The sequence below is a fragment of the Neolamprologus brichardi genome, chromosome 17, assembly GCF_056152115.1.
Source record: "Neolamprologus brichardi isolate AB-2024 chromosome 17, ASM5615211v1, whole genome shotgun sequence".
In the NCBI taxonomy this organism is placed as follows: domain Eukaryota; kingdom Metazoa; phylum Chordata; class Actinopteri; order Cichliformes; family Cichlidae; genus Neolamprologus; species Neolamprologus brichardi.
In genome coordinates this window covers 3544223-3557728 of record NC_142120.1, presented here as the reverse complement: position 1 = coordinate 3557728, position 13506 = coordinate 3544223, and the positions used below count along the sequence as shown (strand labels likewise).

The 13506-nt window shown below is 40.5% G+C and overlaps 1 protein-coding gene across 2 annotated transcripts in view; it reads right to left on the bottom strand.

Annotated features, from left to right (window-relative positions):
* Positions 1–221: 221 nt before the first annotated feature.
* Positions 222–13506, bottom strand: part of LOC148097848 (chemokine-like protein TAFA-2) — a 97853-nt gene continuing 84568 nt past the window's right edge. For both annotated transcript variants that reach the window (XM_087830524.1, XM_087830525.1), the window contains exons 4-6: positions 11652–11776; positions 11022–11078; positions 222–1125 (exon numbers count right to left, since the gene is read on the bottom strand). In XM_087830524.1, the coding sequence (XP_087686650.1) occupies positions 11049–11078; positions 11652–11776 (155 nt within the window). In that variant the 3' untranslated portion in view covers positions 222–1125; positions 11022–11048. The remainder of the gene's footprint in view (positions 1126–11021; positions 11079–11651; positions 11777–13506) is intronic.

Sequence of the window (13506 nt, the reverse complement as noted above, 5' to 3'; positions counted from 1 at the left end):
GGACACAGTTTCAGAAAACATCATAAAATCTCCAAAGTCCAGAAATGGGACTGCCATGTTTAAGGAGCTGCCATAACACCAGATGCCCCTCATGATCCAACCCCAGAGACCTGATAGGTGAATGTGTAAGCCACTACACTGTGGAGCCTTTCAGTCACTGTCACATACAGATGGTTCAAAGACACGTGGCTTTAGTTACACAACCATAGTTTATTACTGATGTCATCACTTACACAGACAACGGAAGTGTCAGCGATACCTACTAAAAGGTGATCAGAAAATCATACTTGAGTAACTAGTTGAAAACAGCTTCAGGACCGCTGCTGCTGTCAGATGCTGTTTAATTTACACGACGCTCTTGTCAAAAATTCAAACTCCCGAGCCATATTCCAAAAAAGATTAATACTAATAATAATAATGATAATAATAAACAATATTTTTTTTAAACTGATAAAAGTGGCTTGAAATGACAGGATGATTTTCAGAGGACCTTCAGACCACACATGGTTTCCTCTTGCTGTTTGGTAACAGCTGGTAGGTTTGACCAGTTGGTGCCATTTTTTTTAAAAGTGCTGGTTTCATGTAACATTGTTTTAGCGTTTGGGTTGAATTCCTCTTGATTGTGGCTGTGTATCTCTATGAAAACCACCCCATTTAAATATATTTAACCCATATTAAACTTTTCAAACTACACTCTGTTAGAGCAGAAAGCCACGATGCATTTTGTGTTCGATATTTGCAATGCTTATACGACATACTGACCTGCTGTTCACCCTGGACAACATGTGATGCAAAAAAAACCTGTGAACGAGGTATTACTCTATAAATAACATATAGGCAAAGTTCACCGTTGTATTCTACTACAAGCAGTACAATGTCAGATTAAATCCTGTTGTCCGGTAAGGCTAGTCATACGGAGTCCTTTGAAAAGGAGCGCTGAATGTTCAGTACTTTTAATGGGATCTGCTCCTCTTTTTGATGTCCATAGAGTTCAGGAAGAAGCATTCAAAGTTTTCCAAAGTTTAACTGCACTCCAGAAGAAAGGATGTCTCTATTTACAGAAAGGTCCTTTGCATTACTCTCTTCTCCTTTGATGATCCCGCGGGCCAGAACTGTTGGTTCAACCTAAATCAGAAGAGAAACCTAATGAAACAAAGTCAGAGCCAGGACAGCTGCAGAATCATCAAAACATCACCTATGAAAGAGTTACAGAACATAACATTTTTTATATATATATATAGACATACAGTATATAACTGTCTGAGGTCACAAGAGGAAAAAAAACTGGAACTGCACAGAACTGAAAAGCATAACCACCAGTTATAAAACTAAACTTTATCAACTGAACGCTCCCGCCTACGCTGATTGACATGTCAAAGATGTTGGCAAAGCAACAACAGAATCAGATGCATTATTCAAATCTCGAAGCCCTGATTTTTCCATTCTTGCTGCTTACTTTTGATGTTTGACACTGTGAGGAAACAGATTTCATCTTCACAAGAAAAATGTTTAAAATGGTCTGAAAGCCCCGCAAGAACATCGCTGTGTAGGTTGATTCTGTTCATCTGGAGAAATGCTACGTCCAGATGCATCAAGACATTGCTGTGTAGCTACGACATAACCTGTTATACGACTTAAAGTGAACAAAGACACTTCTGCCATTATGCACCCCTCCTCTAATTGCTTTCTTGAGGTGTAACTTGATATCACCTGGACTAGAACCCTGGCACATTCAGCACCATCCAAGTAACAGCCTCCAGGGTGGAAGTGCCAAAAAGTGTAGTACCTACATTGGCCACTTGAGGCAGGCTCTAAAAATAAATAAATACATTTTTATTTATATAGCACCTTTCAAGACAGAATCACAAAGTGCTGCACATAAGATTACAAGTCATAAAAAGATTTAAAAAGAGAAAATAAAACAGGCATAAAATGAACCAAAAGCAGTTTTAAAAAGGTGAGTTTTGAGTTGTTTGTTAAAAGCAGCGACTGAGTCCACAGTTCTTAATGCTTGGGGGAGAGAGTTCCACAGTCTCGAGGCCACAGTGGCAAAAGCTCTGTCACCTTCAGTCCTCCTCTTAGTATTTTTTATAGCAAGTAAGCCCTGATCAGATGACCTCAAAGACCTGCTGGGGACATCGGGCTGTAGCAGATCAAAGATGTAGGCTGGTGCCAGTCCGTGCACAGCTCTGTAGGTCAAGACCAGGATCTTAAAATCAACACTAAATTTAACAGGAAGCCAGTGTAACTGAGATAATAACGGTGTCACGTGTGAGTACTTGGAGGATTTTGTCAAAAGCCTAGCCGCAGCGTTTTGCACAACCTGCAGACGATCCAGAGAACCTTTGCTTAGACACATAAACAGCGAATTACTATACATGCATTTATTTCGTCACGCTTGGATTATTGCAATCTCGAGTTCAGAGCGAGATAAAACCGGGCTTACCACATTTCTTAAATGATAAAAACAAGACCGAACCAGAGATTTCACATGCCCAATCATCGTGATTGCTGAACTTGCTAAATGGACACAAGCAAAACATTTTTTCAAACCTGACAGAAGCTGCTTTTTAACATAGCAACAAAACAGAGAGAAAGCAGGAAGCTTAACAAGCAAGCACAATGCAAACTGCATCTAGACCCATCACGTCTGGCAATCTGATGGACGAGTCTGGGTTTGGTGGTTGCCAGTAGAATGACCGTTGTGTGACTGCATTGTGCCAAGTGTAAAGTTTGGTGGAGGGAGATTATGGTGGGGGGTTGTTTTTCAGGAGTTGGGCTCGGCCCTTTAGTTCCAGTGAAACAAACTCCTAATGCTTCGGGAACAGTTTGGGGATGGCCCCTTCCTGTTCCAACATGACTGTGCACCAGTGCACAAAACAATGTCTCCATAAACACATGGATAATCCAGAGGTCTGTACAATTAAGGTTGCAACAAGAGACATAAAAGGTGAAAAAAGAATTAAACCAACAGTAAATATTGTTTATCAGCATGATGTTATGTCCTTTTGAAATGGCCATCGAAAGGCAAATGTGGATGGACATGTGCTCGAGTGAACTGGGTGGATACCAGTGGCTGAAGCACCTAGTAACTCTTACCACCAAACCCTCAGAAAGAAATCATGGCTGGTTTTCAAAGTAAGAATGGTAACAGTAGCTTTCCGCTGCTTCAGAGAGTGGGATTGTTTCTTCTAGACTGGAAAGTTGTTGATGCTAATGTTTGCCATGTGCTAACTGTCTAGCTGGGTTTCTGCAAGAAAACTTGTGAGACTCAGTGACTGAGATCAGCAAGGTGGGGCGAAACATTGCAGCTGAATAATATGGCGACATCCCGTTGCTATAGCTCTAATTGTGTGTCACAGACAGAATAGGTGCAAAGGATTAGGTAGCCGCTCTCCACTTCTGTAAAAACACAGTGAGACAGAAAAGAGTGGGGAGTTTATCTTCCACCTCCAGCTAGAGAACACAGTCACATTTAATTGCATTCACCTATAGCGATGGATGATTCAGCTTAAGGTAATTAATTAGTGGGTATAAGTGGACAGATATCAGCTAAACAGGTAAAATGCTTTAAGTATTTACATTTTCTTTTTGTCCTGTTTCCTTTATTAACTTCTTTGTTAGTGTTTTTTAGCTGTTTTATGTGTAATTAGTTTAAAAATAGGCCAATAAGATGCTTAACAGTAGCGTTATATTAAAAATTAGAAATTATTTTTAAAATATTACCACTGCTTAGGCTGAGCAGTAGTCAAACAATAATAATGCAATCATGTGATAGCTATCTACTATCAAACTGTTACCTGGGGAGTGTCGGACCATCTATAAATGAATTCTATTAAGTCTATCTAGTGCTTAGGTCACCGGTTTGGAGCTTATTCCACATGATATAGCGCAGGAGGAGGGTCAAAACGACCCCAAACTCTCACATCCACATCTAAAGCCAATTCACAGCCAACAATTAGCCCAACAAGTATTTCCATGGACTTTTTTTTAAGGCTTTTGGATGGATGGATGAGAGTGTAGTGTTCTATAAAAATACTCGCTGCAGTTGTTAGTAGCAGTTGGCGTCCACTTCTGATTAACACCAGTGGTTCAAAACTCTGTGCAGCAACTCCTGCTGATGTGAAACACATCTCGAGCTCTTTCAGATTAGTCTTCTTCCTGTTCCTAAAAACTAACAGCCTTTTATATCTGCATAAACTGTTATCACAGTGCTGTACATACAGTGCAACACGAGGAAATAAGATGCTGGTGGGTTGTTTCCGAGTTCTCCGCTGTGACATACTGCAAAGACCTCCGTTCTCCTTGAGATTAAATTGCCTGTCATGAAGCTCGGCAGCTGACTGGCAGCTCCTCTGCTCCTCTAAAAGTACATTCTGGAAAAGACTCGAGGAGCCTAGCATAACAACCTTCATAACGACGTCCCCTATCAATTCCAACCGCCTGTCAGGCGCCACGTAGGTTTGACGAACTGAAGGAAGCCATTGGCGGACTTGTAAGGCCCCCATTATTGATGCTGAACTTCTGACAGGAAACAGACAGCTCTGACAGCCTGGTTAGATTAATTCACAAATGGTCTGTTTGATGCAGAATTGGGCAGAGCAGCATGGCGATGCATAGTTTTATTTTAATCATCCACAATTATGCAGGAAAGGAAAACAATCCAAGAACCATCAGGCCACCACTTGACAAGAAAACCAGCGTAATCACATCAAGCAGAGAGTGAAGAGTTTCCATAAGTTCAGGTGGTTGCACCACTTTGCTGGTCGCTGAACAAGCTCGAGATAAATTCTTCCCTCTTTTTTTTATAGAGCCATTTATATTCAGGGCTGTCATTGTGATTAATGTGGTACTAATTTGAGAATAATTTCAGGCTGAAATGACAAAGAGCAAAGTCATTTCTTGTCAGAAGAGAAACTGTCTTCAGAGATGGATCTACGCTGCGTTTCAACTCAGGAGGTGGATCATTACCAGGATTCGAGTGTCTCAAACACCGCCGAAAATACTAAGAGGAAAAACCAAGTCTTCCCTGAGTATTGTGTTCATTTAATTGGTGGCTGGCAAGTGCTAATTTAACTGGCAAAAGCTTTATTTCTATTCAGCTCATGAAGAAAGGCTGGCTCAAAGTCTTAACACAGCAGGTACAGGGCTCATGTTTGTGTCATTTAGCTGTGTAATTGGAACTGCAGTGTCCTTTTCTGCAATATGTTTTGTGTTCTAACTACCATGACCGGGCTTTTCGCAGGATGGCCGTTTTAAAGATGAACAGGGAGAGATTTTAATGTGTGAATCAGCCTGTAAAATCAGCAGAAACTGAAAGTGGTGGCACCACAGAGCCACCTTTCTCCAGATTAAGTTTCACGCTCTGGACTATTGGGCAATTTCTGCCACAAATCAAACTCGTAGTCACTGTTCTTCTGGGAAATTTATAGGCGTGGTGCTACTCTGCGCTTATTTAAATAGTAGAAGCCTAGCAGGTTAGTATCAAGGATGTAGCAGGGTGGGAGGAGAAGAAAACTTTCAGTATTCGCTTTTCAAGGCGTTAATGACATTAAAACCTGGATTGCAACTGTCATGAAATCAATATCCTTAGTATCCTTATTTTCCTATTATATTGTTTTATGTACTTTAACCCTTTAAAGCCGGTTGGAGCAGCACGCTCTGTTTTGCGTAACTATTTTTAAATCCCGGTAGCTCTGCAACCACGTAAGCTGGCGCAATAATATTTTTTGCATATGAAACCGGAGGAGTTGTACTTACATCTTATGCCATCAGCTTGTCCTCGGTCACAGTTTCCTTCCACATATAGCTTTGCAAAAACTGCATAAAAAGCTCTTGCAGCAACAAAAACATAATATTCCAGAAACACGCTTTGCCGATCCGATCAGCTGTTCATAACACTTCCTACGTCCATCAGCGCGAACTATTGCATGTCCGCCATGACCTGACCGAAACCGGAAGTGACGTCATTTTCGCGGAAATGTATTTTTTTTTTTACCATCAGGGCCTCATGAGCCTATACTGGTGATTTTAAAAGTTATCTTTGACTTTATGACTTTCTGTGTGGTTTCTGGGATGCTTAGGACTCATATTGCACTGCTGGAAATAGTTTATTTTGATGCATATGCTGCTTTTTTGCAAATTTGCATTATAGTATTTATTTTCGTTTTTCCTGCAGTGTATAAAAATTGGTGTATTTCAAAAATAAAACTATGAAGACACTTAAAGTAAATTTCCTGTGGTGGGAAACTATTTTGTGCAACTTTTTTGTATTTACAGTTTTGAGGGATAAGCCTCTTAAATTTCTCTAACTAGAAATATATGTTAAAAAAACAAAAACGATTTTCAATTTTTTTGTAGTTTATTGCACTTTTTTGCAATTTATGTAATTACTATGCACTTAATGCAGACATATTATTAAAATCTGGGCTATAATGGTTGTATTGATGTATAGCAACTTGAAATGCTCCCAAAAATGGCTCCACAGCATGTAAAAATATAATATAAGCTCTGGCGGACTTGGTTCTATGGTAGGTCTTAAAGGGTTAATAAAGGCTTGTAGAGCAGGGCCACTTTTAACTCACAAACTAAGTGCTCAGCCAGACTGAAAAACAGGAAGTTTTAGTGCACAGCCATATTAATAGATAAGACACTGAAATGAGGAATATAAGCAATGTTGGAGACTGTGTGACGTGTAAAGTACCAAAATAAAACCTATATGAGGCACAGTTTATGATTCTAATGTTAGAGCTCTTGCAACTGGCGTCTGAGCTGTACAGAGGCCTCTCTCTTCCAGAAGATGAATGAATAAAAGAAATATCAATATTTTAACGCACTATGAGTCGGTTTTCTCTGTTTTGTCATGGGGACAAAAGAATCAGGGTTTAATACAACACAGGTAAGGAAAAAACAGGCTTTTATGGGCTCCGTTTGTATCCAGCTCTGTGCAGCTGACGTCTTTAAAAATCTTGTTGTCCTCTTAAAAATTTACATTTAAATTTTGAAGCAGCAATATTTAAAAAACAAAAGGGTTAGGATGGCTTGCATTTTCAGCCACAGCTGAAAAAAAGTCACATAGTTAAATAGCGTTAAAGCACAAAAATGATGAGCTGTTTTCAAAACAGTGTTTGCAGCTAACCAAAGATCAGTGAGTGAAAACAAGTATTGATCTGCAGCTCAGCTCTCACAGTTACATTGTTTGCTTTGTAGTTATTGGTCCCGCTAGTTATTATTATCATTCCTTACAAAATGATGTAGCTCAGGGTTTTCTGATTTCAAGGACTCGAGGGTGACGTTCATGACTGTCATAGCAATTTTTCACGCTCTGAAATGTAATGGCTCTGAAATCTAAGCAGGCTGTGCCTCGAAGTTTCACTTAAAAAACATCACTTTATCTCATCTGAAGCTGCAGTGGCAGCATAGCAATGGAAATATCAGCATATCAGTTAGTTTTAGACATTCCTGTTTATTACGTTTGCTAAATTCAAACAAAACAAGCTATTGATCCAGTACTGAAGACACGATTCACTGTGTTTTACTCTTTAACATCAGATCCACAGGCAAAAACAAACAGGCTCAAGCACTCTGACAATATTATAGTACATGCCTGGTATATGAGGATATTTAGAAATCCCCAAATCATTTGAAATACCATCAAAACTACAGACCCTCTGCTTTCTATTAAGGTCATGTGATGTATTGTAGTGCAGCTTTTTAGCACCAGCGGCTGAGACAGAAAGATAGTGACTGTGAGAGACCGAGGGCAATGCTGAGGGATCCGTTTAAAGAAATGTCTGTGCCTCTCTCTGTATGGGAGCATTAGTTATTTCCTGATGATAAAGGTGAGCTAGCTGATATATTCCCACTTTTAATTTCTTCCAATTAAAAGAGCAGATTAGTGCCGTGAGATTCTCCCAGAAGAATGCAAGGCAAAGGGCGCTTTTATTATAGCAGAAAAAGCTCTTTCCAGTACAAATGACTATGTCGAGTCATGAAAAAGAAAGTTTTCACATGACTGTGTGCAGTCCTCCCTATCATTTAGCAGCTTGTAGAATCACCTTTAGCAGTGATAGCTTGAAGTAACTGTTTCCTGTATGGTTTCAGCAGCCTCTCACATCATTCTTTACAGTGTTGCTTCATTTCATTGAGGTTTGCATCCATTCATTTATGTACAGCTCTCTGAAGGTACCACCACAGCATTTCAGTCAGTTTTAGCCAAGCTTTACTCACATTTTGCTCTAAAATATTTCGGTATACAGAGCAGAACGTGGCCCATTAAATCACAGCAAGCTGTCCAAGAAAACGAGCACAAATCATAACCTCGGCACCACCGTGCTCGATAGTTCATATGAGGTGTTTGTGCTGATATGCAGTGTTTGGTTTACACCAGATGTGCCGCTGTGCATTATGGGCAAACAGTGTTGGGAAGGTTACTTTTAAAATGTATTCCATTACAGAATACAGAATACATGCCCCAAAATGTATTCTGTAACGTATTCCGTTACGTTACTCAATGAGAGTAACGTATTCTGAATACTTTGGATTACTTAATATATTATCATGCTGTTTACAACTACATGAATGTACTATTGCTGTGATTTATTACTGTTACTGAAGGTCCGCGGCTCCGAACCGTAGTAAAGGGACCTCTGGCTAATACGGTGGGTTCTGTGTCGGCTCGTAGCTGAAAACTAGCTTTACTTTGTTGTCTGGGTCAACTTTGCTAGCAGAGACAGAGAGAGGCGTTGAAAGGCTGCTCCAACGGAGCTTATTGTTTTTGGAGGAAAACACGAACACGGTGTACAGTCGAGTCTTAATAGCTTACTTACAACTGGGCTCGTCAGGCACTCTTCTTGGCTGCAGTGGTTATTATTATATTTACATGCTTCCAGCTCCCGTTTTTGCTCGATGACAGCTCGTACTTTTCCTTTTTCTCCCTCCCTCGCTCACAGACACATAACGGGTATGGCAGTCCATTCTCCCTGCAGCACGGACTACACTGCCCATGATGCTACATTCTGCATTCTGCCTATTAGCTTAGCACAACAACAACAGGCGCTCTCTCACCCAGGAAACACGCAGAGTGAGAGCGTCGCCCTGTAACCATGGCAACCGCAACGCTGCCGCCTGGAACAACAGAACGTAGCTGTCAAACAAAACCCAAACAGTCCTGACCCGCCACAATATGAAACAGGGAAGTACCGCCGTGTAATCCATTTATTTCAACAAAGTAACTGTATTCTAAATACCACCTTTTTAAACGGTAACTGTAACGGAATACAGTTAGTCATATTTTGTATTTTAAATACGTAACGGCGGTACATGTATTCCGTTACTCCCCAACACTGTGGGCAAACAGCTGCACTTTGGTCTCGTCTGTTCAAAGGACGTTGATGCAGAGGTCTTGTGGTTTGTTCAAACCTAAGCTGTGCTGCCATGCTTTCTCCTGGCAACACTTCCAAACAAGCCATGCTTATTAAGTCTTTTCCTAATTGTACTGTCATTAAATAAACTCAGAGTCTGAGATGTTGCTGTTTCTCTAAACACTGCACAGTCTGACCTTGGTGTGAATTTGCTGGTGTGTCCACTCCTTGGAAGATTGCATTCACATCCATGTTAACAGACCAACAAGGTACCAAATATGGTTCTGTTATAGAGGTCCTCACACTTGCAGATGATCAATTAATCAAGTGCATTTAATTAACTTGTACTCTTAATTCCTTTATGGAAGCATTAAAGGTGGACTTTCCCCCCAACTTTATCAAATCCTTCAGGTAACATGGCGCTATTCTCCATACGCACATCCACTGAACAACAGAGCACAGAGATGGTGTCCTACTTCTACCCTGAGCTGAAAGTAATGTAGTCTATACCTTAAGTAGAGAAGTGAATTACCATTAACTCGATCCATAAATGAGTGATCATAAGCAGACGGATGATAGATGAACAAATAAAGGAGTCTAAAAGTACTGTACAATAACATTTGCCTGAGCATATCCTAGGAGCAATCCAGAAGGTGTTTATTTCTCTTTCTGTTACTTTCTCCTCCATCTTTCTACAATAACTTACAATCAGTGTCATTTGGTAGATTACACGACAAAAGTCCTACAACGACGTCAAGAACAAAACACAAATCTCCCTGAGTAATGAGACGCTGTAGACTTTTTCATCTGTTCAAATTGAATCGTGAATCGAGTATGTGGAGGCTGAGCAGAGGTTTAAAAATATAAAACCATAACAGAACTATAAACAGTGTGATAAAAAAGCGGCACAAGCCCACATTAGAGTTCCCTGCGGTATAACGCATCGCAGACGGCGCAGGTTACTGCTGTCACCTTTGAGCATGTCTGTGTTTATCTGTATAAAAGATACAGTTTAAACTGTTACCTCTTGCTGCCATTCGGGGCTCTAAATGTGCAAAAGTCATCGTTGCGTCTCAGCATATTTACATGTCAGACACTGTTTTTCTTGCTGAGACGTGATCCAAACCGACTCTATTCCCCACTGGGTTCCGAGCTTTGTGGTAGCCCGTCGCTGCGTGGTTTATATTTTGAACTCTCGAGGTGCTTCTGGGGTGCATTCGATGCATTTATGATACAACCGTACAGGTCAGAATAGCTGAGTTCCTAGTTTATGTTGTGCTGTTTTTCCCGAAAAGCTAAGCAGAGGTGAAGAAGAAAGCGTGACCCCCCGCTGCTTTAAGCAGCCTGCAGAAAGATCTGAAACTTAAGAAACTTGTTTCTCTGACTGAGTTCAAAGGTGTGCAAGATAAATCCGCTGGGAAATGCTCATGCTTTGAACAGGTTGTTGTTGTGTGTTTGGATCATAAACCTCTTTACACTCTCTAGTGTGGTTACCTTACTGGGAGATGTACTTAATAATATCATTCGACTATAACGTAAAAATGAGCCATCTTTGAAATTTCTCTATGTTCAAAATGAAAGTGAGGATTCTAATGAATTGAGACAAGTAAATGTTTGAAACATCAAATCTAATAAGGAGAAGAATAAGAGATTTATCACCTGGACTCCGCTGTGAAGCGTCTGACGTTACCAAAGCTGGTCTCTGTCAGCAGAAATCTGTCAAACAACAAAAGAAAATACAGTCACCACGTGATAATTACCTCAATCTGTTCCCAGATATCACTCTTATCTCAGAAGCCTGGACCACTAAAAGCAAAGAATGATTACAAAGATGTGTGTATATATATAAAATAATCCCATTTTGAGGTCTCGACAAATCCCTTAATCAATAACCCCAGGCTCCAGGCTCCCGGCTCCCGGCAGGTGTGGTGCAGGCAGTTTAAATAATTAAGTACATGGAGAGAGGCAGAACTGAAGTCTACGGGTCATCATAACACAGTGAAGGATACGGGCATCACGTTACAACGTTAAAAGCAGGTAATTGGAGTGAGTAATTGGCCAGTTTGGGTGCTTGAAGTGGCCTGAAAGTGCTAAGGAGACATGGCAGCCCATTGATTACAGGCCCCAGGGGGTCCAAGCAGCGACTGCAAACATCAGTTTTTAGGTAAAGGCAGAAGAGACGACGGTAATAGAAGCCGCAGCCTGTTGACCTTGTGGAGCTGAAGTGGGTTAGGTCAGATTCAACAGGTTTGTGTGTGGCACCAGTGAAGACTTGTGGGTTAACCTTACCTTAGTGGTTTTGATCTTGTTTCCTGTAGCGCAGCTCCAACCTTTCAGATCAGGAAGAACTTTGCATTCCTCCCCATCAAGGCACGGATGCATCTGACACCACCACTTCTGTTCCACTATTGACGCTAACAGAAAGACATAAAGGTCAAAGAACAAATAGGTGGAAATATCTTTGTTCACAGTGTTATGCTTAGGAAATACTGATAAAGGCCTAGACTGCCATGCTTATTTCTTTTTTTCACTTTTGAATGATAAAGTTGGTTTAGCTGCTAATCCAGAGCTAATTTCACATTTCACTGACATTGTGTCCCTGCAGATTTGCTAACTTAGCATACTGTTTTAAAAAAGAGTAGTTAATATATTTATAGATGGATATAATCAACAATCCCACTAAAAGTCAAACACAAACAGGTAACTTAGGCTACGTTCACGCTGCAGGTCTTGATGCTCAATTCCAATTTTTTTGATCAAATCCGATATTTTTTGTCTGCTCGTTCACACTACAAATAAAATGTGACAGCAAACGCGCTCTAGTGTGAACGCTCAAAGCGGCCCGCATGCGCAAAAGAAGACGTCACACACAACGCGCTCTGTTTAGACCCAGAGCAACAGTATTGTTTGACAGATGGCCCTTAATATAAAGACTTCGGACTTCACGTTTCCCAATTTTTGCTTTAAGTTATTTTGTTATTTACATAATAATGTAAATAACCTAATAATGATCCTTATTGCTGTTTTAGAGGAGCGCTGCTTCAAAGGATAGTTGCAGATTTCTGTCAGAATCTGCAGATTATACAGAACAAATAAAATGTTCACGTTTCTCCAACGTTGTCTTCCCAACAGTCTCACTGACATCTACGCTGGATGGCCAGGAAGCGATCGTGATATCTTCTCCGGCGCTGATAATTAGCGTCTGTCTTGTGTCAGTGATGTAAAAGACGGATTTAATGCGACATGACCATCAAACAGCAGTCGCTTTCTAAAACATCGGATATGTATCGGATTCAGTACCACATACGAAAGTGACCCAGATCAGATTTGAAAATATCGGATTTGTGCCGTTCACATTGTCATAGCATGATTGGATATGGGTCGCATAGGGTCAAAAAAATCGGATTTGATGCGCTTTCGCCTGCAGTGTGAACGTAGCCAAATAACCAGGAACAAGATGGCTGTAATGGATTATGAGTGTAAACTCTTCTCTTAATTTATTTTGCATTTATAAAGATTTGCCACTGCACACACTCTTCAGATGTTCATGGTTGGTTATCTTTCTGTTGACAAAGACCTCAGTCACACACAGACCTGTTGGGCCATTTGTCAACCACTAGCTCCCAGTGGTTGTTAGATGTCGATTAGTCAGACAGTTGGTTTAACATGTCAAAATAAGGTAAAGAAAATATGCTCGTAATAAATCCACGCCAGACTCGCCACATTTCCATAATTTTCAGCGTACTTTATTCTTATTTCACACACTCGGCTGCAGCTCTCCTGCTGCCAGCTGCACACATCACCCACAACAACCACACACTCAGGACTCAGTGCTATTTCTGCAGGGCGGTGTGATGAGCTGCATCGGCTTCTCCTGCAGCCGTGTCACAAACACGTCTGCCACAATGTACTCAAAAGTAGGTGATTTTTTGTTGAATATTGCAAACTAATAAAGAAGAAAACCATGTTTACCATCACACATTTAGAATTCATAAATGTTTTGGTTTTATCTTAAAAGTAATTTGCATTTTATTTTGCAATTTCATTTTTACACCATTTTTGTTTTTCCACACAACGTTATGAGCCTGAGATGAAGGTTCCCATCGGATATAAATCAAATCATCATACCTGTCTCTCAGCAAGC